The following is a 20565-nucleotide window of genomic DNA, read 5'->3' as shown; positions in this document are numbered from 1 at the left end:
ATGTGAGGTGGGGGAGAGCTGTTTTGAGCGCCGCTTACGGATGGTATCGAGGACCATGGCGGAGTTTTACTTGTCAGTTATTGTATGCATACTGAGTATGATTTGGGGAGCATTTTCAGCATTTGATATCGGAAAGTTGGACGAGGCAAGATGGAAGAGAAAAGCATGGTCTGTGAGGGAAGAGATTTTAGCGGGTGGAAGGGTTGAGGCGATAAAAAGCTTGCTTTCAAGGTTGCCTTGCTTTCTCTAGAGCTGAAGAACATGGTGTACGGTTTAGGGTGGTGCGCATCAGATCTGTGTTGGGTTTGTTGGAAGAGGACTGGACGAGTTGGTAGGAGACTTTTTCTGGACTTGAAGGCGGAGGAGGATGGGGAGGGGGGGTTATATATGTGCGTTCAGTCTTTCTTTCTTGTATGTTAGCTTAGTTTGATTTCGTTCTCAACTTTGGGGAAGGGGAGGAGCAAAGGGGTTGGGAGTATGGGATTAGCTGTTGTGTGTTGGGTGTGGAATAGATAGATTGTAACTCATGGGATGTACATGTAAGGTTCTCGCTGCGTGGAGGCCAAGTGATGAAGACATGACTGTAAAGCTCTCACACAGCAATCAAAACGCGGAGTCTTTTTCAGACTCACGTTGGGCACTTCACATGCTGCCGGTCAAGTCCTACATAGAAGCTGAATGCCATGTGTGTTGTCATCGGAGATTACATGCAGATATATACCAAGGCATGTAGCCATGTCAAACATCATGGACGGCTTAATCCGGGGTAAGCGATGGGTTAGGTTGATTCACCGATAGACCCCTGGCCCATCTCTGACTTACAGGACATACCTTCGGAACTCGCATCATTGGCACGGTCACCATCCGCGGGCCATCTCACCCCAAACACCACCACCGGTTATGCGAACAACACCACTAAACCGATCGACTGGCCAAAAGTAGGGACACGGTTGGACTATTTTGTCAAGGGTTCCATTTCGTTTTCCAGAAGCACAAAGCATAAAAACAAAGGAAATGAATGGGTATGGTTGTGGTTGGGCAAAGTAAGGCACGGATATCAATCACATGCCTGAGCCCACTGGAAGATCTTCCCCGGGTTTGTTTTCCAGGGTTTTCTCCGTGGGGAAGTGGATCCCCTTTGGTTCGCGGAACGTTTTTGCGCTCGCGCGACCCGTGCCCGGCGTGCCGAGGCAAAACCACTCACCCACCTGTCCAGTTTGCCGCTGTTGATGGATGGGATGTATCTCGTCTCCAGCAAATATGCCCAATTAACACAATGTGGGGAAACACGAACATGGCATCACCAAAACGAGAACAGCTCATTTAATACACTTTTTGGTTCCATAACTTGGCGCAGAAGACAGATGGAATAATAATACTAGGGCTCAATGTCTGTTGTTGGTCTTTTCTTCTTTCTTGTTGCTGTGCGTGTTGACGACACCATAACAACCCCCAGCCTCGCCGCCATACCATACTATCAATTCAGCCAGCCACACATGCGCCGACCCTTTGGATCCTCAACCCAACTCTGATAAACGTCCCCATTGCCAACGCATTCGATCGTTCGAGATTATCCATCACCCTTTCACAACCCTCGACCTTCCTCTGCCTATCCTTATCCTTCATCCCCCTCCTCCTCCTACTTTCTCCTCCTTATCCCCCTCCTTATCCCCCTCCTCGTCCTCGCCCTCGTCCTCCTCAACTCGCCAGGTAGGCGGGGCAAGTATCATAGTTCAACATGTCAGACTCAGTCGGTACGTCCTCCTCCCTCCCCCCCCCTCTCCGGCATCACGACCACATCAACAACCTCCCACCTCCCGCCCCAAATACACGCACCCACTTACAACCTCTGCCACAGACCGCGTCTTCGTCCACGCCCTCGCCACCGTGAAAAAAATCCCCAAAACCGGCGCCTCCCGCCCCCCACCGACCGACCGGATGCGCCTCTACGGCCTCTACAAACAAGCAATGGAAGGCGACGTCGACGGCGTGATGGAGCGACCAACCTCGTCCTCCTTCCCCAACCCAGAAGAACTCTCGCGGGAGCAAGACAAGTGGGATGCTTGGAAGTCGCAGACGGGATTGTCGCGGACGGAGGCAAAACGCCGCTACGTCGAGGCGTTGATCGAGACGATGCATAGGTATGCTAATACGCCCAATGCGCTTGAGCTGGTGAGTGAGCTGGAGTTTGTGTGGAATCAGGTCAGGAGTAATGAGCCTAGTTCTGAGGAGGGGGGGAGTTCAATGGGGGAGGGGGGGAACGGGGGGCAGCAGCAGGGGAAGGGGCGAGGGGGGCTGGCGGGCTTTACGCAGGTCATCAGACGGTTTGGTGGAGGGAGGGTGGAGGAACAGCCGATGAGGGTTATAAGTCCTATGAGCGAGCCGGATGAGAGCGAGGCCAGGATGGTGGAGCTGGCCGGGGAGGATGGGGAGGAGAATGAGGGGGGGTTTAGGGGGAGGAGCGATAAACGGTCCAAGAGGATGGAGCGGGCGATTGTGAGGTTGTCGGCTGAAATCGCCGCGTTGAGGGAGCAGATTGCTACGGGAAGGGAGTGGAGGACGAAGAAGGATAGGGGGTTGGGGGCGTGGGTGAGCTGGGGGTTTTGGGGGGCGGTGAAGCATTTTACTGTTGATCTGCTTCTGCTTGTTCTGCTGCTTGTTTGGATGAGGAAGAGGAAGGACAGGAGGTTTGAGGATCACGTGAGGGGTTTGTTCAGGTTGGGGAGGGAGTATGCTCGGAAGATACTGCCTTCGAGATGAGGAGGGGGGTTTCAAGAGACGGTCTCTTGCTGCTGGGAACACAGGACCGGTATTGCGAGGGATGAGACGTAACTCCTTCTGGGCCTTGCCTTTTGGATGGACGAGGTAGATCAGCCCACGGCAGCTTGCTACCTACAGCTGTCGGCCGACAGCAGCGCTAAACGAGCTCTCAACACAAGCGTCAAGGGCATCATCATCAAGCAGACATCCATCGAGACAGGGGCCCAGCCCAAGCCCCCTATATCAAACCCGATCATACTACACCAAAAGCCACGACGGACGACCCTCCAAAGCCAGTGATCCCCCAATCCTTCTCCCAGACGAGAAAGTAGGGATCTCCTGAGCAGGCAGGCACACTTCAGTCAAGCCATCGTGGCCATCTTATGTACGGCTTCAAAACATTAGCCTATTAAATCTGATGAAAACAACAACACGCCCCGCCTCAGTTCCAACCTCCACAAAAACCCGGAAGTACACCTGCAATGCAGCAACAGAAAGGCTGCCTGAAAATGGCACGCTGTCACAGCAACAGACGCGCACACCACCACACACCGCAGGAGCCGAAAAGATGCTCTCACATTCTTTTGCCAACACATTCCCTTTGCACATATGTTTAGATACACTTAGATAACTTGATACCGGCGGGTGGTTATTGTGATGCGTTTATGACAAACAATGAATTTTGGAAACGAATTGGTTCTCTGGCGGTATCAAATTACTTCATCCATCCACATCGTGTCATCGCCAGTAGGCACACTTCACGTGTATGACCATGCATGAACCCTTCACAGACAACACACCTCTTTTCCCAATCACTCCTGCTCCTTCCCCTCCTCCTCCTCCGTCGTCCTCTCAATGGCCCTCTTGGCCATATAAGCCCTCTTCCTCTCCACCAACCTCCCCACCACCATCGGATGCCCACAAGCCTTCTCCGCCGCCCTGTGCCCGGCACTCTTCTTGCCAAAATCCCACGCCTCCCCCAGCAAAAGATTCTCCTCCCCCCACCCCGTGAAATACACGCCAATCCCAAATTGCGGTTGCTTATCCACAAACCTCTCCCCCGTCCCAGGCAAATCCCTGTACTCAATCCTGACACAACTGGCCCCGATCAGCTGCTCCAGCCTCACCTTCGGATTCTGCTCCTTGTCAATCATCCGTCCCCCGCCCTCCTCAACCTTGATCTCCGCCTTCAACAACGGTCCCCACAACGCCTTCAACCAAACCACAGCATTTTTGTACCCATTGACAAGATCAGACCTTATCACCCCCCCGACATACGCCTCAAAAATATCCGCCAGGGCCTTCTCCTTCTTTTTGGCGTGGGCCGTGCTGCCGTTCGGTCTGCCTGTCAGATTGAACTCGCTGGGGAAGTTTGCTCTCTTGTCAAGGCCGTACCGGACCGAAAAGGCGGAGAGGGTTGAGTTGCGGATGAGGAGCTCGCGACGGCGGGACATTTCGCCTTCGGGGATGGAGGGGAAGGTGGCGAAGATGAGCTCCGAGGCGATGAGCTCGAGGTAGACGTCGCCTATCCATTCTAGGCGCTCGTAGGAGAGGTCGGAGGGGGATTTTTTTTGCCCGGAGTGGGTGAGCGCTGCGGTTTCGAGGGTGGGGGAGAGGATGGGGGGCAAGGGGGGGAGGTGGGAGGGGAGGGTGGGGGTTGTCCATTTTGTGCAGAGGGTGATGGGGGAGAATTCTGGGGCCAAGGTGGAGGGGGTCGGCGCTGAGGAGGAGGATGGTTTTTGGCGTTTGGGGGCGCGGGCGGAGGTGTCCTGGATTGTGGGCGGGCTGGTGGCGGCGGGCGCTTTTCTTTTGGACATTTTGTGTGTGTGGTGGTGGTTGCTGATTGAGATGTGAAAAGGTTCGAGGTGAGAGAGGGAGGTGTTTGTTGGTGAAGAGAACCTTGATGTCTGCTTTGAGAGTCAGGTAATGCGCGCTAGGATCGATGCTCGTGGCGGCCAAAGAATCAACGTTGTGAGATGAGCGGCTTACAAGCAGAAAATGAGATTTCCTCAGCAGAAAACGCTGCCGTCGCTGTGAAAGTCGAGGTTGATGAGACTATCCTGCTTTTGAAAGAAGTCCCAAGGGTAGCGGGAAGGTGGATGGAAAGATATCTTGGCGCTGCAGACAAGGGTATCTGCCGCCCCACTCTTACCGCCTCTGCGATTGGCGGACCCACACTTATCGCCAAAGATCTCTCAACGTCAAGCGTCGTCGACTCTTGAAAAGAGCGGCTCGAATTGCGACAAATCGTCCACGTAACGGCAAGATGTCGGTCCCACGAGCGAGGTTACTGCAGCTCATGGAGGTGAGAAGACTCTGCTATCCACCCGTCAACCTCGGTCGCTAACCCCGACTCCCCAGGCTCGCTGCAAGCTCTTCGAGACCACCTTCAACCCCGACGGCATCCGCGCCGGCAACAAGATCCTGAGACAGCGCCTCAAGGGCCCCGCCCTCGCCGGATACTACCCACGAAGGATATGGACCATGCAGGAGTTCCAGGCCGAGTTCAGGGATCTTCACCTCCTGGTTGACGACGAGAAGGAGCTGGACCGTTTCGAACATGTTTCTCTGTGGGTTTTCGGCATTGGGATAGCTGGGGTGCTTGTGTGGACTGACATGTCGCAGTCTGAAAGCGCGCGGGAAGGGTGCGCCCAAGAAGAAGAACTCTGCTCCCGGTATGTTGGTCTGGGTGCTGCGGCGGAAGGTCAGCATGCTAACCGTACACAGATCACAAGAAGAAAAAATGATTGCTTGGAGCGACGGACGATGCCCACGATCTCATGTGTATTACTACTGTATAGAAGAAGGTAAAAAAATATACCCGGGTTTTTGGAACATATTGCCATTCTCGGTGCTGGAGTCGTGGCCGTGTTGCTTGCGTTCTCAGCCAGGTATTGTGGCCTTTTCTTGCCTTTGATCATGTTCTGTACGGTTGGGCTCAACCCATCATTTCCCCCTGCTTTTGTTGCCGCATATTACTGCCTGCCGACGGCGCTGAAGCTGCTTACCCAGCAAAAGCAACATTGCCGTTACAGCGTCAATGTAGCAGATCGGATGATTTACATGCTCAACGCATCGACGTGATACTCCTGAGCGAGGTGATGAAACTGGAAACCTCCAATCGTGTGCCTTGCCTCGTCGCTGACGGCTATCGAGGCAGTCACGTCCACGGGTCCCTTACGCCATATCCCTCCCTACCCTTTCCCACAGTTACCGACGCTGTGGCCACCCATTCGGCCGGGTCGTCCGGTCATTGGCTGCCCGGTAAGCAGTCGTCCTTTCCCTTTGAGCTGCCGTCTGATGTTGAGATGCTACATGTGAGACTCAAGCCTGCTCCGGTCCCCAGTCCTCCACTGCTCCGCCGATTCCAGCCTTCAGACGAGACGGTGACTGGCTCCCTCATCTGTCCTGTCTGTAGAATCGGCCAACCGCCCCCTGCTGTTGTTCTTGCCTCCTTCACCAAACAACGGCTTTCCCTGGGCTTCCACCTCCCCTATACGACCAAGCCCAACTCAACTACGCTCTTTACCACGCATCTCCAGCATCTCGGCCACGTTTTATAAAAGGTTCTTGTCGAGGACGAACCTTCAACGCACCACCGCAGAGGCAATCATCGATCAAAACCAGATCTCGGTCCCGACGGGCTAACTTTTTATCTCAACACGGTCCGCACCTTCCCTTCGACCAGGTCGCCTCACCTGCCCAGCGGAAGATTCGCGTCTGCCTCGTCGGTGGTGGAGCGGCAGACTGCCCGACCGTCTGCTCTACTTACTCCTCCGCCGTCTGGCCTCTCTGCCTTTTCACCACAAACCCTCAACTGCCATCTACTTCTTCTTTTTTGCTAGGTACACCTGGACCATATTCTCACCTTGTCAGATCACATTGGATCAAGTAATTTGAATCGTCGGCTCTGTCTAATCCCGCACCGCCACCATCGGGTTCTGGACCATGTCGACCGCAGCCATGAGCGGCTCTCCCACGGAGCGACGTACCCAGGCTTCCAAGAGCTGCTCCCACGATGAAAACTCCAAAAACTCTGATGAGTTTGCGGCCCACTCATCTCAGGCATTGCCCCTCCGCATTCACTCGCTGCACAGACAGGCAATGGATAAGTTTCTGACCCGCTCTGCAACAGGACGGCAGCTCCCTTCCCGTCTCCCTCAAGAAGAACGTCAGCGCCCTCAGCACCTCGAAGCTGGCCAACCAGAGCTATCCCAAGGTTGGTGCTGCCACTCAACTCTCCTGTCAAAGATTGGACTGATCATAACAGAAGGTGAAGATCAAACACGAGCCGCCTCCGTCCGACTCATACCCCATGGAGAAACTCTACGCCAAGATTTCCGAGCAGCAGTCTGCCATCTTGCAGCATCAGAGCGACATGCGCAAGGCTTCGGACGAGGATGCTGTGCACACCAGAGCCCTGGACCACCAGTCGTCCTGCAGCTCTCTGCCCATCACGCCCGCCACGGACGGCTTCCCTTCGTCGCAGACTGCCCCCACCACTCGACCTGCCAGCGCCGCCCAGAACGAGACGCAGGCCAGCACCGAGGAGGTTTTGCGTTTGAAGCTCGAGCTCGCTCAAGCTCACAACCACATCTCACGCCTCGAGTCGCAGAACCGCTACGGTCTTGAGAGTGGGCGCGTCACTCCAGCCCTTGGTGTCGTCGAATCCGACTTTGCCTCGTCGATTACCGGCGCTGTCTCCCCGATTGCTCGGGCTCTCTCGGGAGGTCCGACTTGCGGCAGCTCCGCCAAGCTGCCTTATCTTCGCGAGCCGGGCTGGCTTGTTCCCGACGATGCCCGCGCCGAGATTCCCGAGCCCATGTCGACAGGAGGCATGAGCCGCGCTCGCGGTATCTGGAACAAGCAGCCTTCTTATCCCAGTCAGTTCCCCCAGACCACCGCCGTGACAGGTGCGCCCCAGGCGACTCCCTGGACCGATCCCCGCGCTCCCACCGCAGGGTACGAAACCTCATACAACCACACAGGCCTGGAGGTGTATCGCCAGGATCGAGCTCCGCCTGACCAGGAGATGATGAGGCCCATGGGACGCCGCACCAATCGCTACGACAGCCGCTACGCTCCCTCGTCCAACTACAGCGGCGGCTTCAACATGAATGCTGGCCCCTATGACAGCACCGCTCTCAGCTATCCCTACGGCAATCAGGCCCCCATGGCCGGCGGCATGGGCTTGGGGATGTATCCCCCCTACCCGCAGCAACAGGTTGGGTCTCCACTCTCACCCCATGCCACCGAGTTCACCTCCTCTTCCCAGGGACCCTGGGGAAAGACTGAGGTGAGCTTCAAACGGGCTATTGCTTGAACCATCATGCTGACGCTTGAATTGCAGTCCATTTCCAGCGAAGGCCAGACCTACGTCTCTGCCACGACAGAGCCTCTCAACTATCGCCGCCTTCTTGACCGCAATGTCACTTGCGACTGGAAGTACATCGTCGACAAGATTGTGTGCAACAATGACCAGCAAGCCTCCATCTTTCTGCAGCAAAAGCTCAAGGTCGGCACCCCTGACCAAAAGTACGACATCGTGGAGGCGATTGTTGCCCAGGCCTACCCCTTGATGGTCAACCGGTTCGGCAACTTCTTGGTGCAGCGCTGCTTTGAGCATGGCACCCCGGAACAGGTGGTCAAGATTGCCGAGGCGATTCGCGGAAACACTCTGAATCTCTCGATGGACCCCTTTGGCTGCCATGTGGTTCAGAAGGCCTTCGACTCGGTGCCCGAGGAGTACAAGGCCATCATGGTCCACGAGCTGCTGCGCCGGATCCCCGAGACGGTCATTCACCGTTATGCTTGCCACGTCTGGCAGAAGCTGTTCGAGCTGCGTTGGACCGAGTCTCCTCCCCAGATCATGAAGTATGTCAACGAGTCGCTGCGCGGCATGTGGCACGAGGTTGCCTTGGGCGAGACGGGTAGTTTGGTTGTGCAGAACATCTTTGAGAATTGTTTGGAGGAGGACAAGGTTTGTGCTGTCACGTTGCTCTGCGGTGCTGGCGATCGCTAACATGGATGTCTACAGCGTCCTTGCATTGAGGAGGTGCTTGCCAATATCGACATTGTCGCTCACGGCCAGTTTGGCAACTGGTGTATCCAGCACATCTGCGAGCATGGCGCCCCGGCTGACCGCAGCCGAGCCATCGACCATGTCATTCGATATGCCGCCGAGTACAGCATGGACCAGTTTGCGTCCAAGGTGGTCGAGAAGTGTCTGAAGATTGGTGGCCCCGAGTTTCTGGGCCGCTATCTTGACCGTGTCTGCGAGGGCCGGCACGAACGTCCCCGCATTCCCCTTATCGACATCGCCAGCGATCAGTACGGTAACTATCTCATCCAGTACATCTTGACGCACGCCAACCCCCAGCATCGCGAGATCGTCGCCGCTCATATTCGCAAGCACATGGTGTCTCTCCGTGGCTCCAAGTTTGGTTCCCGTGTCGGCATGCTCTGCACCAACCACGCCGTCGCCACCCGGCCTGGTCCTGGTGTTGGTCCCTCCTCCATGGCGGCCATTCGTCCTAGCCGCCCCTATGGAGGTGGTGGTGGTGGTGGCGGTGGTGGTGGCGGTGGTGGTGCCGCGTACCGCTAAGATTTGATCCGCGATCTGAAGAAGCATTTCTTTTTCCTCTTCTCTCAGACACATTCATCATCCGAGTCCATTCGTTTCTTTTTTTTTCTTTTTTTTTTTTCTTTTCTGTATTACGACCATGATTTTCGCAATCGTTCTTTCGACGAGTTGACCCACACCATATTCGTCTCGGTTCTTCACCCAACATCTTCGCCAGCAGCTAATCTTAGAGATCACCCGACATCCTACGCTCGGGAGGCTACTGCCCGTTCGAGTGCTTTGGACACTTCATGATTAGTGTTTTGCGACATCAACGGTTTGCGGCTTTGCAACCTTCTTTAAAGGGGACGGGGGAATCTGTTCTGTCCGATCTAATGGGGACAGCGACCTGCCAAACCCTCGGGGTGGGCCGCGCCTGGCAATCGTTTTCATTCAAATATAACTGTGAGAAATCATTTTCTTGGGGAGCAAGGTTTGACAAATGTGGGGGTACAAGAACAAAAAAGAAGGGGGAGGTTGTGGAGGATAATGACGGGAGACTGCCTTTTCTTTTTAGTCCTGGATGGACGTGTTGTTGTTGATGCTCAGCAGATGCATGGCCTGCAATGGATTAACTTGGCCTTGTCCATGTAACAAATAGATACAAACCCATAGTCAATCCTTAATGAGCTCTTATTCTTATGTATGTTGCTCTGTTGTCATGATGACATGTGTAGAATGGCAGTTTTAGGTACCTCATGTAATGCTGATTTCAACTCCTCAAAGATAATAATTGCTAACGATTATGGCAAAACAACAGATTCACGCTCGCCCGCTTGACTTTCTCCTCCAGCTCGTCAATTTCAGACTCGAACCCAACTCAGCCCTCTACACCAGAGGCTCGGGAACAGGAACAGTAACATTGAACCTCTCGCTCCAGGGGTCAGCTCTCCAGTCAGTTTCGGGCTCGTACTCGGTGACCTCGCCGAATCTTTTTGTCAGTGCCGTACCATTGGGGTATTTCTGCTTGATGAACTCGTAGATGAGATCTATTCCTGCCGTGACCTGTTTTTTTTTCCCGTAAGGGTATCATTGTCAATTTTTTTTCCTTTTTTTTTTTTTTTGGTTTTTTTTTTCTGCATGATGATGTTTTGAGGCGGGTGACAACTTACACCACTGCTGCTCCAAACCTTGCCATCCTCAACCCACCTCGCGGGCGCGACCCATTTCACCTTTGGCCCCATGGCCGTCATGGAATTCCAGGCCGCCTTGTTGGTCGTCGCGCGGCGGCCGTCGAGGACGCCGGATTGGGCGGCGATGCCGGAGCCGGTGCAGATTGTGATTAGGTATTGGAGCTTGGGGAAGACGGAGCGGATGAAGGCTATTTCGGGGCCGAGGTCGGGGGATCGGGCGCCGGGGCCGCCGGGGATGATGAGGACTTGGAGGTTGGATGGAGGGGAGGTGAGGGTGTGGGTTGGGGAGATGGTGGGCCAGAAGGTGGATTTGTGGGTGTTCATCATTGCCGAGGCGGGCTCGGAGGTTACGGGGAGAAGGGTGCGGGAAAGGAGGGTGAGGGTTAGGTGGCGGTTGTGCTAGGGGGGGGGTTTAGTTAGGGGGATGGGAAAGGGGGAAGAAAGGGGAGGGGGGGCTTACGGCTAGGAGTTGGAGGGTGTCGAGGGGGCCGTAGATGTCTAGTGGTTGGAAGGCGCGGATGAGGAGGACACCGTAGTGGGTTGGGGGTTCTTCTGAGGGGGGGGTGATGGGGATGGGGGGGGGTTTGCCTTTTCCTTTTGCTTTGCCGTGTTGTGGGGAGGCGAGGACTGAAGAGGTGAGTAAGAGGAGGGTGGTGAGAAGTCCGATGAGGGATGAGTTGGGCTTCATTTTGAAGAGGTGTGAGAGTGTTCTCCCAAACAAAAGATGAAGTTTTTCTTTTCCCCCAGTGGTCGATGGGAGATCAGTTTCTTGAAAACCAATCAGTCCGCAATAGACAAGTTAGATCCAGCGTGAAAAGAAAACCTGGGATGCCAGTGTGAGAAGAAGATGCCGCCTTTTATACACACAACTCTCGATGAAACCCTTCCTTCCCGTTGTAACTCTTCTCAGCTTCTTCTTTCACTAACAAAACAAGAAACTCTCCACGGAAAGAGATGGTCCGTCAAAAAAATCAATAAAAAAAGACCTTCACCTGACAACCTACATCATTCAATAGGTAACGTTTCCAACGGTGAGGGTACGAACCCGCGCGTACAGTCTACCGGACATTACCCAACGCCACGATTGGCTGGCTCGAACTCGCCGTTATTATCACAACTATCCAGTTCGCACTTGAGTCGTTCCCTAACTACCAATCGACGTCTGAGTAAGCATCCCCAGTACCTGGATTGTGAGCTGTGTTGCAGGGGGCAGTAGAGAGAGAAAGAGCAAGTTTTCTCACGATGGTTACACACACACACACACACACACACACACACACACACATGTATATATATATATATCTCCCCCTACACCTTGCATGCCTACACCTTGCACGATGCTGCTTGCATGATGCTGCTTGCATATTTCGGAAGGGAAGCAGCAAGCAGGTAGGAGCATGAATGAGCACATTTCTTGCGAAATGTGATCAGCAAACTCCCTTTTGCCAAGAGGAAAGTGAATGCATGTTGAATCCTTCACGGAGTCCTTGACGGAAGCTACTTTTTTGGACAAGAGATGGATGAGGTTAAAAGGGAAAGGGGAGGTGGTGAACCTTGATGTCCAGGGTTAAGGGAAAGAAGAAGAAGAAGAAGAGGGATTGGGTAACCCCCACAATGAATGATGACACAACAAGCTTGTTATCTTATCTATGCCCCTCACCACCACCACCACCACCATGGATCTTGGATGGATATCCCGAAGCTACCCCTCCTCCCTCCTCCTCAAATCGGAGACAGAGGCCAAGACGGAAAAGGGGGAGAGGGTCCAAGAGGGTGGATATCAACGGCGGCTTTTGCAGGAGCAGTCAATTGAAGTTTAAACTTTTTCATTTTCACAACCAATCCAACTTTCCCAAGTGACAACTGTGAGAAACCAACAACATCAAAATGTCCCACCAACACACCCACGACGGCGTCCACTTCCACGCCTCCCACGACCACGCCGTCTCCTTCTCCGCAGCAGACCACGGCCACTCCCACGAGATCCTCGACGGCCCTGGCTCCTACCACGGCCGTGAAATGCCCATCACCGAAGGCCGCAACTGGGCCGACCGCGCCTTCACAATCGGCATCGGCGGGTACGCTTCCCCTCCCCCCTTTATCCCCCCTCTCTATATACTAACCCCTTTTTTATAGCCCCGTAGGATCAGGCAAAACAGCCCTCATGCTCTCCCTCTCCCGCTACCTCCGTTCCTCCTACTCCCTCGCGGCGGTAACAAACGACATCTTCACCCGCGAAGACGCAGAGTTCCTCACCCGAAACAAAGCCCTCCCCGCCACCCGCATCCGCGCAATCGAGACCGGCGGCTGCCCCCACGCCGCCGTCCGCGAGGACATCTCGGCCAACCTCGCCGCCCTCGAGGACCTCCACGCCCAATTCGACACCGACCTCCTCCTCATCGAGTCCGGGGGCGACAACCTCGCCGCTAACTACTCCCGTGAACTCGCCGATTACATCATCTACGTCATCGACGTCAGCGGCGGCGACAAGATCCCGCGGAAGGGAGGCCCGGGCATCACACAAAGCGACTTGTTGATTGTCAACAAGACCGATCTCGCCGAGATTGTCGGCGCGGATTTGGATGTCATGGACAAGGACGCGAGGAAGATGAGGGAGGGGGGGCCGACGGTCTTCGCGCAGGTCAAGAAGGGGGTCGGGGTGGAGCATATTGTTGACTTGATCTTGAGTGCTTGGAGGGCAAGCGGGGCCGAGGAGCAGAGGAGGAGTGTTGGCGGCCCAAGGCCGACGCCAGGGTTGGAGGAATTGGAGTAGACGACGCATATGTAAACAGAAAGATGAAATGGCAAAATATGAAAAAGAACAAGAACAAAAATCTTTTCATTAATCCCCACCCCAAAAACGCCGTCATGAAAAGACCCTCTGTCAGGAGGGTATATATCTAACCACCTACTCAGCATCCGCATCCATAGCATCATCCTCCACCAAGTCAGGCACCTGCTCAGGGTCAAGCAGCAGCCCCCTCAACGGCTCCGCAGGACGGGGCCACACCCGCTTGTACAAGCTGACACCGACCGAGTCCTGGGGGTTGATCCGCCCGTCAAACGTCGCCTTGAAGTACCCGTGAGTACCGAGGGGCTCCTTGATGAAACCGGTGCGGCCTCTCCTGGTCCACATGGGCAGCGCCTTGAACCATTCCACGTCTTCTCTGTTGAAGAACATGTACCGGACGGTAACGATCTTCTTGTGAATGTGGTATGGGTGACCGGTGAGAATTGCCCTCTTGGCAATGACACGGGAGGTAGACGGGGGCATGGTGGTGCCCGTGGCCACCAGCTTCAGCGGCAGATCCGACTCGTCGTCGTCGTGGGGAGTCTCCTCGCCGGGAACGATTCTCTTGTAAAAAAGAGCCGGCATGGAACCCCACGCGACAGGACCCATAAAGGTCGCCACGGCCGACTGTCCGGGGTGAATGTACCGGCAGTACTTGTGGACGTCATTGGGAGTGGCGCCGCCCTGAGAAAACAAGGGCTTGATGACGAACCTCCTTGGGCCGTACTGAACAACCAACTCCTCCTTTGACTTGATGGGCGCTGTGGCATCAGCAGGGAGGTTGATGAGAATGTTCATGGCGGTCCGCTTGTGCTCGTGCCTCAACAGAGAAACAAGAGCGAGCGGTCGGCCTGAGTTGTGAGAAGCCCGAACCTCTGATGGCACGCCTCTGAGGTGGACGTGAACACGAGTGCCAGGGGGAACACCGCCAACCAGAGCTTCTCTAGCCGATCTGATGCGGGCCGCCTGGTAGTCTTGAATTTGAAGTAACCTTCTCCACTCCTCCGGCTCGTGCGCGCGATCCTCCTCTTCTACCCAAGGACTCGTCCTCAAGCTCTTGAGACCTCTGTACTTGGCCAGTCTTTCCCGGGCGAGAACATTGGGGTGGAGCTCGATCTCATCCGGGAACTCCAAGTCGTCCTCGGCCTCGGACCGCTTCTGCTTGCGATAGGCCTCCAGCCCCATAGCGTCCTCATCCTCGTCGGGCTCGACGAACGCTACCGACTTGGCGTATTCTGTTGGCGCGCCCTCGGTCATGGCAACGTCTCCAGCAGCACCCTCGATGCCATCCTCTGGTCTCGCTGGCTCCTCCTCTAGCGCATCCTCCATCTCGAAATCCTCGAGGTCTGACCCATCCTCTGACTCCTCACCGCCGTCCAAGAACCAGGCGGCCTGATACTTGGAAGTGCCCTTGGGCACCTTTTTGGGCATTTGGAGCGCAATAACTTGGTCGTCGTCAGAGAAATAATGGTGCTCGTCCAGCAAAACTCCCTTCTTCTGCTCAGGCACGGCGGAAGCGGCATCCATATCGTCGTCCTCCATGTTGACCTCTTCCGGTGCAAGCTCGGCAAGCTCATCCTGGTCCTCGGTAGGAGCGTCCAAAGCGTCTCCCTCCGCTCCACCGACAGCCATATCCTCAGGTTTCCGTGCCGCAAGCGGTGCAGCGGTGATCCTTTCGATTTGGAATGTTCCCCAATCCCCAACCTGAACCAGTCTGTCCGCCTTGAGACCCTTGCCCCTGACCACACCGGTGACAACCGTGGACTCGCCGCCAAAGTTGACATCCTCCACCAACATCCAACTCCGCTCATCTCTCCACCTGATACCCTTCGGCGTGGTGTTGCACAGCGAGCGCATCAAGTTGGCGCATTCCTGGCGGTTGTCGAGGCTGCAAAGCTTCTCCTGTTCGGGGTGGAAATGGGTGATGTATGATTTGAGGGAAGAGATGACCGACAACCTCTGCTTCGCGGCTTCGATCTTGTTGAGGCCCTGGATGACGGTAAACAGGGTGGACATGCCCTGGCTTTCGACGCTGCGAATGATGAGCTCTCCCAGGGGGTCAACCTCGTGCTCGGCCGAGAGGATCAGAACGACGAAATCGGCTACCCGAGCGGCGTCCAAGCATGCGGTAAGGTCCCTGGTTACAGGGAAATACTGCAGCTTCTGCTTGAATCTAGTGACGGGCACCCGGAAGCATCCCTCCTTGATCTCAGCCTCGGCTTCTACGCTCTCGTTCAGGGCCTTGATGGCAGCGACAGCGTCGCCATCCACACACAGGGGAATAACGGCAACATTGCGCGGCGCACCGTCCTTGCCGGCGAAGACCGAAGTCTCCCTGGCATGTTCCCTAGCCTTCTCCTGCTGCCTCTGTTTCGCACGGTTCTTTCGGTCGAGTTTAGACATGGCTTGCTGGTGGATCGTCTTGCGCTGTCCGGGTTCGATTCTGCCTGTTGGTTCGGAAATGTCAGCCAACGGCCCGACTGTTGCAAACTAAATTCTCCAAAGTCCTCTGTTCTGCGCAACCCATTCATTGCCCCTTTTAGACCCCAATCCCCCATGGTTCCCCGAGCACGTCGTGACTCATACCTTTGGCAGCGTCCCGAAGCTGACCCTTGGTTGCCTTCCGCGATTTGAAGCCCTTGTTCCGCTGCTTGGTAGTCGGGCGGTGGGAATGGCCCGTGGCCACGGCGCCAGGCATCTTTGCGTCGCTGCCGGCTTTGAATCGGAAGGGAAGAGACGCCACTTTGTCGTACTTTTGAATCGTCTGTCGTTTTTCGTAGAACTTGGAACTGAATTATTGCCCGTATTACAGAGTGAGACGAGGGGTGGTGATGATGGCGGGGCACATCTTTTTTCGACCTTGTGGGCATATCTTATCAGTCGCATTGTGCGACCAATCAGATAACCTTTCCCCAACTTTTCAGTGGGTCCCCTGCCAAAAAAAGTTCCAAACAGCAACTGAGCAACCGGCGCTGCTCTAGGTTCGGGAGTTCTCTTCTTTTCTGCCCATTCATTTATAACACAATTCCAGTCAGCCAAAGATGGAGGTAGACACCGTCGACGCGCCCCTCACGAGGGTATCACAGCCCAGCAACGGTCAGCTCGCCGTCAGGAAACCGCGAACCGAGCTCAAATCAAAGTCCGAGATTGCAAAGGCCCGCCGCCAAAGAGATGCGCAAAAGGCCTACGGTCGCGGTCGCGGCATCGACGTCAAGACCGTCAGGGACAAGAAGTTACGGCGGAACCTCAGCACACTCGAGAACAAGTACAAGGAGGCGGCATACAAAGCCAAGGAAGCAGAGATCCTGCTGGAAAACACAGCTGGCTTTATCGAGCCAGAGACGGAGCTGGAAAGAACATACAAGGTTCGCCAGGACGACATTCAGAAAAATGTCGCCATTGAGGTGGCGCAAAAGGGGTTCGAGCTGAAGCTCAACGAGTTGGGGCCATATATTTGCGAATACAGCAGGAATGGTCGAGACTTGATCCTGGCGGGGAGGAAAGGCCATGTTGCGACGATGGACTGGCGAGACGGAAAGCTGGGCTGTGAGCTTCAGCTAATGGAGACGGTTCGCGATGCGAGGTTCTTGCACAATAACCAGTTCTTCGCCGTCGCGCAGAAGAAGTATGTGTACATCTACGACTCGCAGGGTGTTGAGCTTCACTGCCTGAAGAAGCACGTCGAGGTGTCGCATATGGAGTTTCTGCCGTACCACTTCTTGCTGGCGACATTGGTAAGCGCAAAACAGCTTTCTCGGGGGCTGATCACTTTTGTAGCTGACACTTTCCCAGGGCATCAACGGTTCCCTCAAATACCAAGACACCTCGACCGGTCAAATCGTCTCCGAAATCTCGACCAGACAAGGCACCCCCGTCTCCCTCACCCACAACCCCTACAACGCCATCCTCCACGTCGGCCAGCAAAACGGCACCGTCACATTATGGTCGCCAAACTCGAGCGAACCCCTCGTGAAACTTCTTGCCCACCGCGGGCCCGTGCGATCCGTCGCCGTAGACCGCGAAGGTCGCTTCATGGTATCAGCAGGCCAGGACAACAGGATGTGCATCTGGGACGTTCGCAACTTCAAGGAGTCCGTCTCGTCGTATTTCACCCGGTCACCAGCCACCTCGGTCGCCATCTCAGACACGGGCTTGACCGCGGTCGGCTGGAACACTCACACCACCATTTGGCGCGGCCTCTTTGACAAGAACAAGCCCGTCCAAGAAAAGGTCCAGTCACCCTACATGACCTGGGGCGGCGAAGGCCACAAGGTCGAGCGCGTCCGGTGGTGCCCCTTTGAGGATGTTCTTGGTGTAGGCCACACGGAAGGGTTCTCGTCACTGATCGTCCCGGGCGCCGGCGAGCCCAACTATGACGCTCTGGAAGTCAACCCCTTCGAGACGAAGAAGCAGAGGCAGGAAGGCGAGGTCAAGGCTCTGCTGAACAAGCTCAAGCCCGAGATGATTGCGCTCGACCCCAACTTCATCGGCAAGCTGGATTTGCGATCGGAGCAGCAGAGGAAGGCAGACAGGGACCTGGATGCGGCGCCGGTGGATGTGGTGGAGGAGATGAAGAACAGGGCTAGGGGCAAGAACACGGCGCTGAAGAAGTATCTGAGGAAGCAGAAGAAGAAGAACATTATTGATGACAAGAGGCTGAAGGTGGAGGAGGCCATCAAGGAGATGCAGGAGAGGAAGGATGAGAAGTTTAAGGATAGGCAGGAGCAGCTGGGGCCGAGTCTGGCGAGGTTTGCGAGGAAGGATTAGAGACGGTGGGGGGGGGGGAGGGGGGTTGTGGTAATGATACCCGGTTATGAAGTAATAGCAAGATGTGTTGATGCTGCATGTGTCTGGGAAACCGTCTGTATGCCATTTTTGTATTCGAGATTGCCCAGTGCTTTTCCATGCTTTCCAAATCTAACTAACCATGGAACTCCTGCTTGCCCGTTGTTGTCTATACACCCTTTTCATCTCTTACACCCTAAGCTTACAAAAGCTTCAGCCCGCCGGTAACACCATCCACCTCGCTCTTTGGCGCGGGCCCAACACCAAGAACAGTCAAACTCCCACTCTCAATCTGTGTCCTCCCCGCATCGGCAATCACCTCAGCCGTAATCCCCAAGCTCCTCGCCGTCCCCTGCAGCAACAAAAGCTCCTCCTCACTCTTGACCTGAACCGCAATCTTGGCCTGCCCGCGCCGCTCCCACGCCTTGAGGATCTGTGCCGCCTTTCCGTTTGGGTCTTTGGAGGCAGCTTTGCTCAACGTCTTGTAGCAAGCCAGCGTTGCGTGGCCAGCCTGAGCAGCAATTTTCCCTAATTTTTTTTTTGTCAATCACCCCCACCCCATTATATCAGGCATAGTAGTAGTATAGTAGTAGTACGACGCACCCTTCGTCATGCCCAAGTCAGTCCTCACCACCAGCACAAGCTTGCACTCCTCGGTTATCGGTTGAGAAGTGCTGGCGCGCAATCCTTGTTTTTTGTCTGCCTCGAAACCGTTGGACCAGTTGGGGGCGTGGTCGAGGATTGTGTCTTCCTCGTCAATGTCGCTTTCTTCTGATTCCACGGGATCTTTCCATTGGGCTTCGCGCTCGTGGCGGAGGGAGGGGGGGATGAGGTGGCCGGTTAGGGAGTAGACACCTAACAAAAAGCCGGAGATGAAGGTTATTATCGAGGTTGTTAGGACGGTTGTGGAGGAGAGGAGGGTTGGGTCTTCTGCTGGCATGGTGGCGAGGATTGTGGTGATACTGGAGATGGATCGTCGGGGGGAAATAGGTGGAATATGGGATCGGGGGAGCGGTGAAAACGGGAGCGGTCGTGTCGTTGGTACTCGTAGAATGGTTGCTGTCCGTATGACGTTCATGTGTTGTTGGTATGGGAAATTTGGAAATCGGGGGATTTGTTTGATCTGCTAGCGACTAGCGCGCGGGCAGGCAAGGGGAGAAAATGCCCGGGGCGGTAAGTTTCGGATTGGGGCGGTACGGGTAATTACTGTAGTATGGTATTGTTACGCCGCGGGTTGACGGCCCTTCAGGGTGTAAGTGAGAGTGAGCTTATTCTCACAGGTCATTTTCACTGATTTATGAGGTTTTTGCGCTTTTTTCATAGACATTTCTCTCATATAGGTGTTTTTGTTATTTTTGGACAAACCACACCCGAAACGCCATCCCAAAACTGCTTTCTACCGGCCACTATTGTGAGCATCGATTTGATCACCGTTACACAACCCACCCTCACCCTCGACCTCACCCAACTCACTCACAATCTCACTTCCAACAGCCCATCTGTCTTCACATATCAAGGCAATCTTCTCTCCACCACCCACCATGCCCCTCCCCCCAGCCCAAAAATCCCTCCTCGTCTCCCTCTCCGGCCCCTCCTCCTCAGGCAAAACAACGCTCGCCCGCCTCCTCCGCGACCTCCTCCCAAACACCTTCATCCTCCACGAAGACGACTTCTACAAGCCCGAATCCCACCTCCCCTTTCGTTCCGGTCATCGAGACTGGGACTGCCCCGAAGCAATCGACCTCCCTGCCCTAACCAACGCCCTCACTTACATAAAATCCACCGGAAAATTCCCCGTACGCCCTTCCCCTTCCCCTTCCCCCCTTATTTACTAACCCCTTTCTTAGCCCTTCATCAACTCAAAGGAAGATCAAAACACCGTTGGCGCCTGCCCCGCCTCCCCGTCCCACATCAACCTCGCCAAGGCCATCATCGCCAGCTCATCCCTCCACTCACTCGTCAAACACGCCAAGATCTGTATCCTGGATGGGTTTTTATTGTATTCACAGGCCGAGGAGTTCAAGCCTATCCTTGAGCTGATTGACATCAAGCTTTTTTTACTGGCGTCAGAGGAGAAGGCGGTGGCGAGGAGGAAGGCGAGGGATGGGTATGTCACCCTCGAAGGGTTCTGGAAGGATCCGGAGGGGTATGTGGAGGAGGTTGTGTGGCCTAATTATGTGGAGCAGCATGGGTATTTGTTTGTGGACGGGGATGTCAAAAAGGGGAGGTTAGACAGAAAGGTGTTGGAGAGGGAGGGGATATTGGCTATGGGGGGTGGGCATGGGGATGGGGAGGGGTTTGGGGAGGTGTTGGTTTGGGCTGTGGGGGAGGTGGTTAATAGGCTGGAGGGCGTTCTGGGAGGGGAGGGGGGGCGGGGGGAGAATGAGGGTGAGTAAATGTGACCATGATAGATAAAAAGGCACATGTACCAACGTGATGTTCAAAGTCTTTTCGTTGCGGTTATTGAATCCAGC

At 55.1% G+C, this 20565-nt stretch overlaps 11 protein-coding genes across 11 annotated transcripts; 7 read left to right on the top strand and 4 right to left on the bottom strand.

Annotated features, from left to right (window-relative positions):
- Positions 1-1215: 1215 nt before the first annotated feature.
- Positions 1216-4555, top strand: QC761_305030 (uncharacterized protein). Its single transcript, XM_062877647.1, has 2 exons — positions 1216-1754; positions 1859-4555. The coding sequence occupies exons 1-2, from the start codon at positions 1739-1741 to the stop codon at positions 2758-2760; spliced, it is 918 nt and encodes a 305-aa protein (XP_062733440.1). The 5' UTR covers positions 1216-1738; the 3' UTR covers positions 2761-4555.
- On the bottom strand, positions 3573-4577 carry QC761_305020 (uncharacterized protein; the record flags this gene model as incomplete). The annotated part of the gene is made up of 1 exon (XM_062877646.1): positions 3573-4577. The coding sequence occupies one exon, from the start codon at positions 4575-4577 to the stop codon at positions 3573-3575; it is 1005 nt and encodes a 334-aa protein (XP_062733439.1).
- Positions 4578-4940: 363 nt separating this feature from the next.
- QC761_305010 (uncharacterized protein) lies at positions 4941-5507 on the top strand (the record flags this gene model as incomplete). Its single annotated transcript, XM_062877645.1, has 4 exons — positions 4941-5065; positions 5122-5330; positions 5386-5435; positions 5488-5507. Exons 1-4 carry the CDS (start codon positions 5027-5029, stop codon positions 5505-5507), a joined length of 318 nt encoding a protein of 105 aa, XP_062733438.1. The 5' UTR covers positions 4941-5026.
- A 1568-nt stretch (positions 5508-7075) lies between these two features.
- On the top strand, positions 7076-9364 carry QC761_305000 (uncharacterized protein; the record flags this gene model as incomplete). Its single annotated transcript, XM_062877644.1, has 3 exons — positions 7076-8056; positions 8111-8740; positions 8798-9364. 3 exons carry the CDS (start codon positions 7076-7078, stop codon positions 9362-9364), a joined length of 2178 nt encoding a protein of 725 aa, XP_062733437.1.
- A 601-nt stretch (positions 9365-9965) lies between these two features.
- Positions 9966-11203, bottom strand: QC761_0052910 (uncharacterized protein; the record flags this gene model as incomplete). The annotated part of the gene is made up of 3 exons (XM_062872496.1): positions 9966-10387; positions 10495-10914; positions 10976-11203. 3 exons carry the CDS (start codon positions 11201-11203, stop codon positions 10211-10213), a joined length of 825 nt encoding a protein of 274 aa, XP_062733435.1. The 3' UTR covers positions 9966-10210.
- QC761_0052920 (uncharacterized protein) lies at positions 10008-10364 on the top strand (the record flags this gene model as incomplete). The annotated part of the gene is made up of 2 exons (XM_062872497.1): positions 10008-10025; positions 10143-10364. 2 exons carry the CDS (start codon positions 10008-10010, stop codon positions 10362-10364), a joined length of 240 nt encoding a protein of 79 aa, XP_062733436.1.
- A 786-nt stretch (positions 11204-11989) lies between the features above and the next one.
- On the top strand, positions 11990-13339 carry QC761_304980 (uncharacterized protein). Its single transcript, XM_062877643.1, has 2 exons — positions 11990-12593; positions 12652-13339. The coding sequence occupies exons 1-2, from the start codon at positions 12403-12405 to the stop codon at positions 13286-13288; spliced, it is 828 nt and encodes a 275-aa protein (XP_062733434.1). The 5' UTR covers positions 11990-12402; the 3' UTR covers positions 13289-13339.
- Positions 13340-13423: 84 nt separating this feature from the next.
- TSR1 (Ribosome biogenesis protein TSR1) lies at positions 13424-16336 on the bottom strand (the record flags this gene model as incomplete). Its single annotated transcript, XM_062877642.1, has 2 exons — positions 15893-16336; positions 13424-15753 (listed from the first exon to the last, which is right to left on the bottom strand). The coding sequence occupies exons 1-2, from the start codon at positions 16002-16004 to the stop codon at positions 13424-13426; spliced, it is 2442 nt and encodes an 813-aa protein (XP_062733433.1). The 5' UTR covers positions 16005-16336.
- utp7 (putative U3 small nucleolar RNA-associated protein 7) lies at positions 16271-18073 on the top strand (the record flags this gene model as incomplete). Its single annotated transcript, XM_062877641.1, has 2 exons — positions 16271-17040; positions 17099-18073. Exons 1-2 carry the CDS (start codon positions 16348-16350, stop codon positions 18071-18073), a joined length of 1668 nt encoding a protein of 555 aa, XP_062733432.1. The 5' UTR covers positions 16271-16347.
- A 72-nt stretch (positions 18074-18145) lies between these two features.
- Positions 18146-19532, bottom strand: QC761_304950 (uncharacterized protein). The gene is made up of 2 exons (XM_062877640.1): positions 18695-19532; positions 18146-18619 (listed from the first exon to the last, which is right to left on the bottom strand). Exons 1-2 carry the CDS (start codon positions 19167-19169, stop codon positions 18294-18296), a joined length of 801 nt encoding a protein of 266 aa, XP_062733431.1. The 5' UTR covers positions 19170-19532; the 3' UTR covers positions 18146-18293.
- On the top strand, positions 19347-20525 carry NRK1 (ribosylnicotinamide kinase). Its single transcript, XM_062877639.1, has 2 exons — positions 19347-19887; positions 19939-20525. Exons 1-2 carry the CDS (start codon positions 19633-19635, stop codon positions 20485-20487), a joined length of 804 nt encoding a protein of 267 aa, XP_062733430.1. The 5' UTR covers positions 19347-19632; the 3' UTR covers positions 20488-20525.
- The last annotated feature ends 40 nt before the right edge of the window (positions 20526-20565 follow it).

Source organism: Podospora bellae-mahoneyi, chromosome 3 (genome assembly GCF_035222275.1).
Source record: "Podospora bellae-mahoneyi strain CBS 112042 chromosome 3, whole genome shotgun sequence".
Lineage (NCBI taxonomy): Eukaryota > Fungi > Ascomycota > Sordariomycetes > Sordariales > Podosporaceae > Podospora > Podospora bellae-mahoneyi.
Note: the sequence above shows the minus strand (reverse complement) of the source record. Positions and strands in the feature narration are given on the sequence as shown.

Coding starts and splice junctions, on each gene's coding strand:
- QC761_304980 (XM_062877643.1), top strand. CDS start 12,403: ATGTCCCACCAACACACCCACGACGGCGTCCACTTCCACGCCTCCCAC. Junction 12,594..12,651: donor TTCACAATCGGCATCGGCGG/GTACGCTTCCCC, acceptor CCTTTTTTATAG/CCCCGTAGGATCAGGCAAAA.
- QC761_304950 (XM_062877640.1), bottom strand. CDS start 19,169: ATGAACGTCATACGGACAGCAACCATTCTACGAGTACCAACGACACGA. Junction 18,620..18,694: donor TGACTTGGGCATGACGAAGG/GTGCGTCGTACT, acceptor AAAAAAAATTAG/GGAAAATTGCTGCTCAGGCT.
- NRK1 (XM_062877639.1), top strand. CDS start 19,633: ATGCCCCTCCCCCCAGCCCAAAAATCCCTCCTCGTCTCCCTCTCCGGC. Junction 19,888..19,938: donor AATCCACCGGAAAATTCCCC/GTACGCCCTTCC, acceptor CCCCTTTCTTAG/CCCTTCATCAACTCAAAGGA.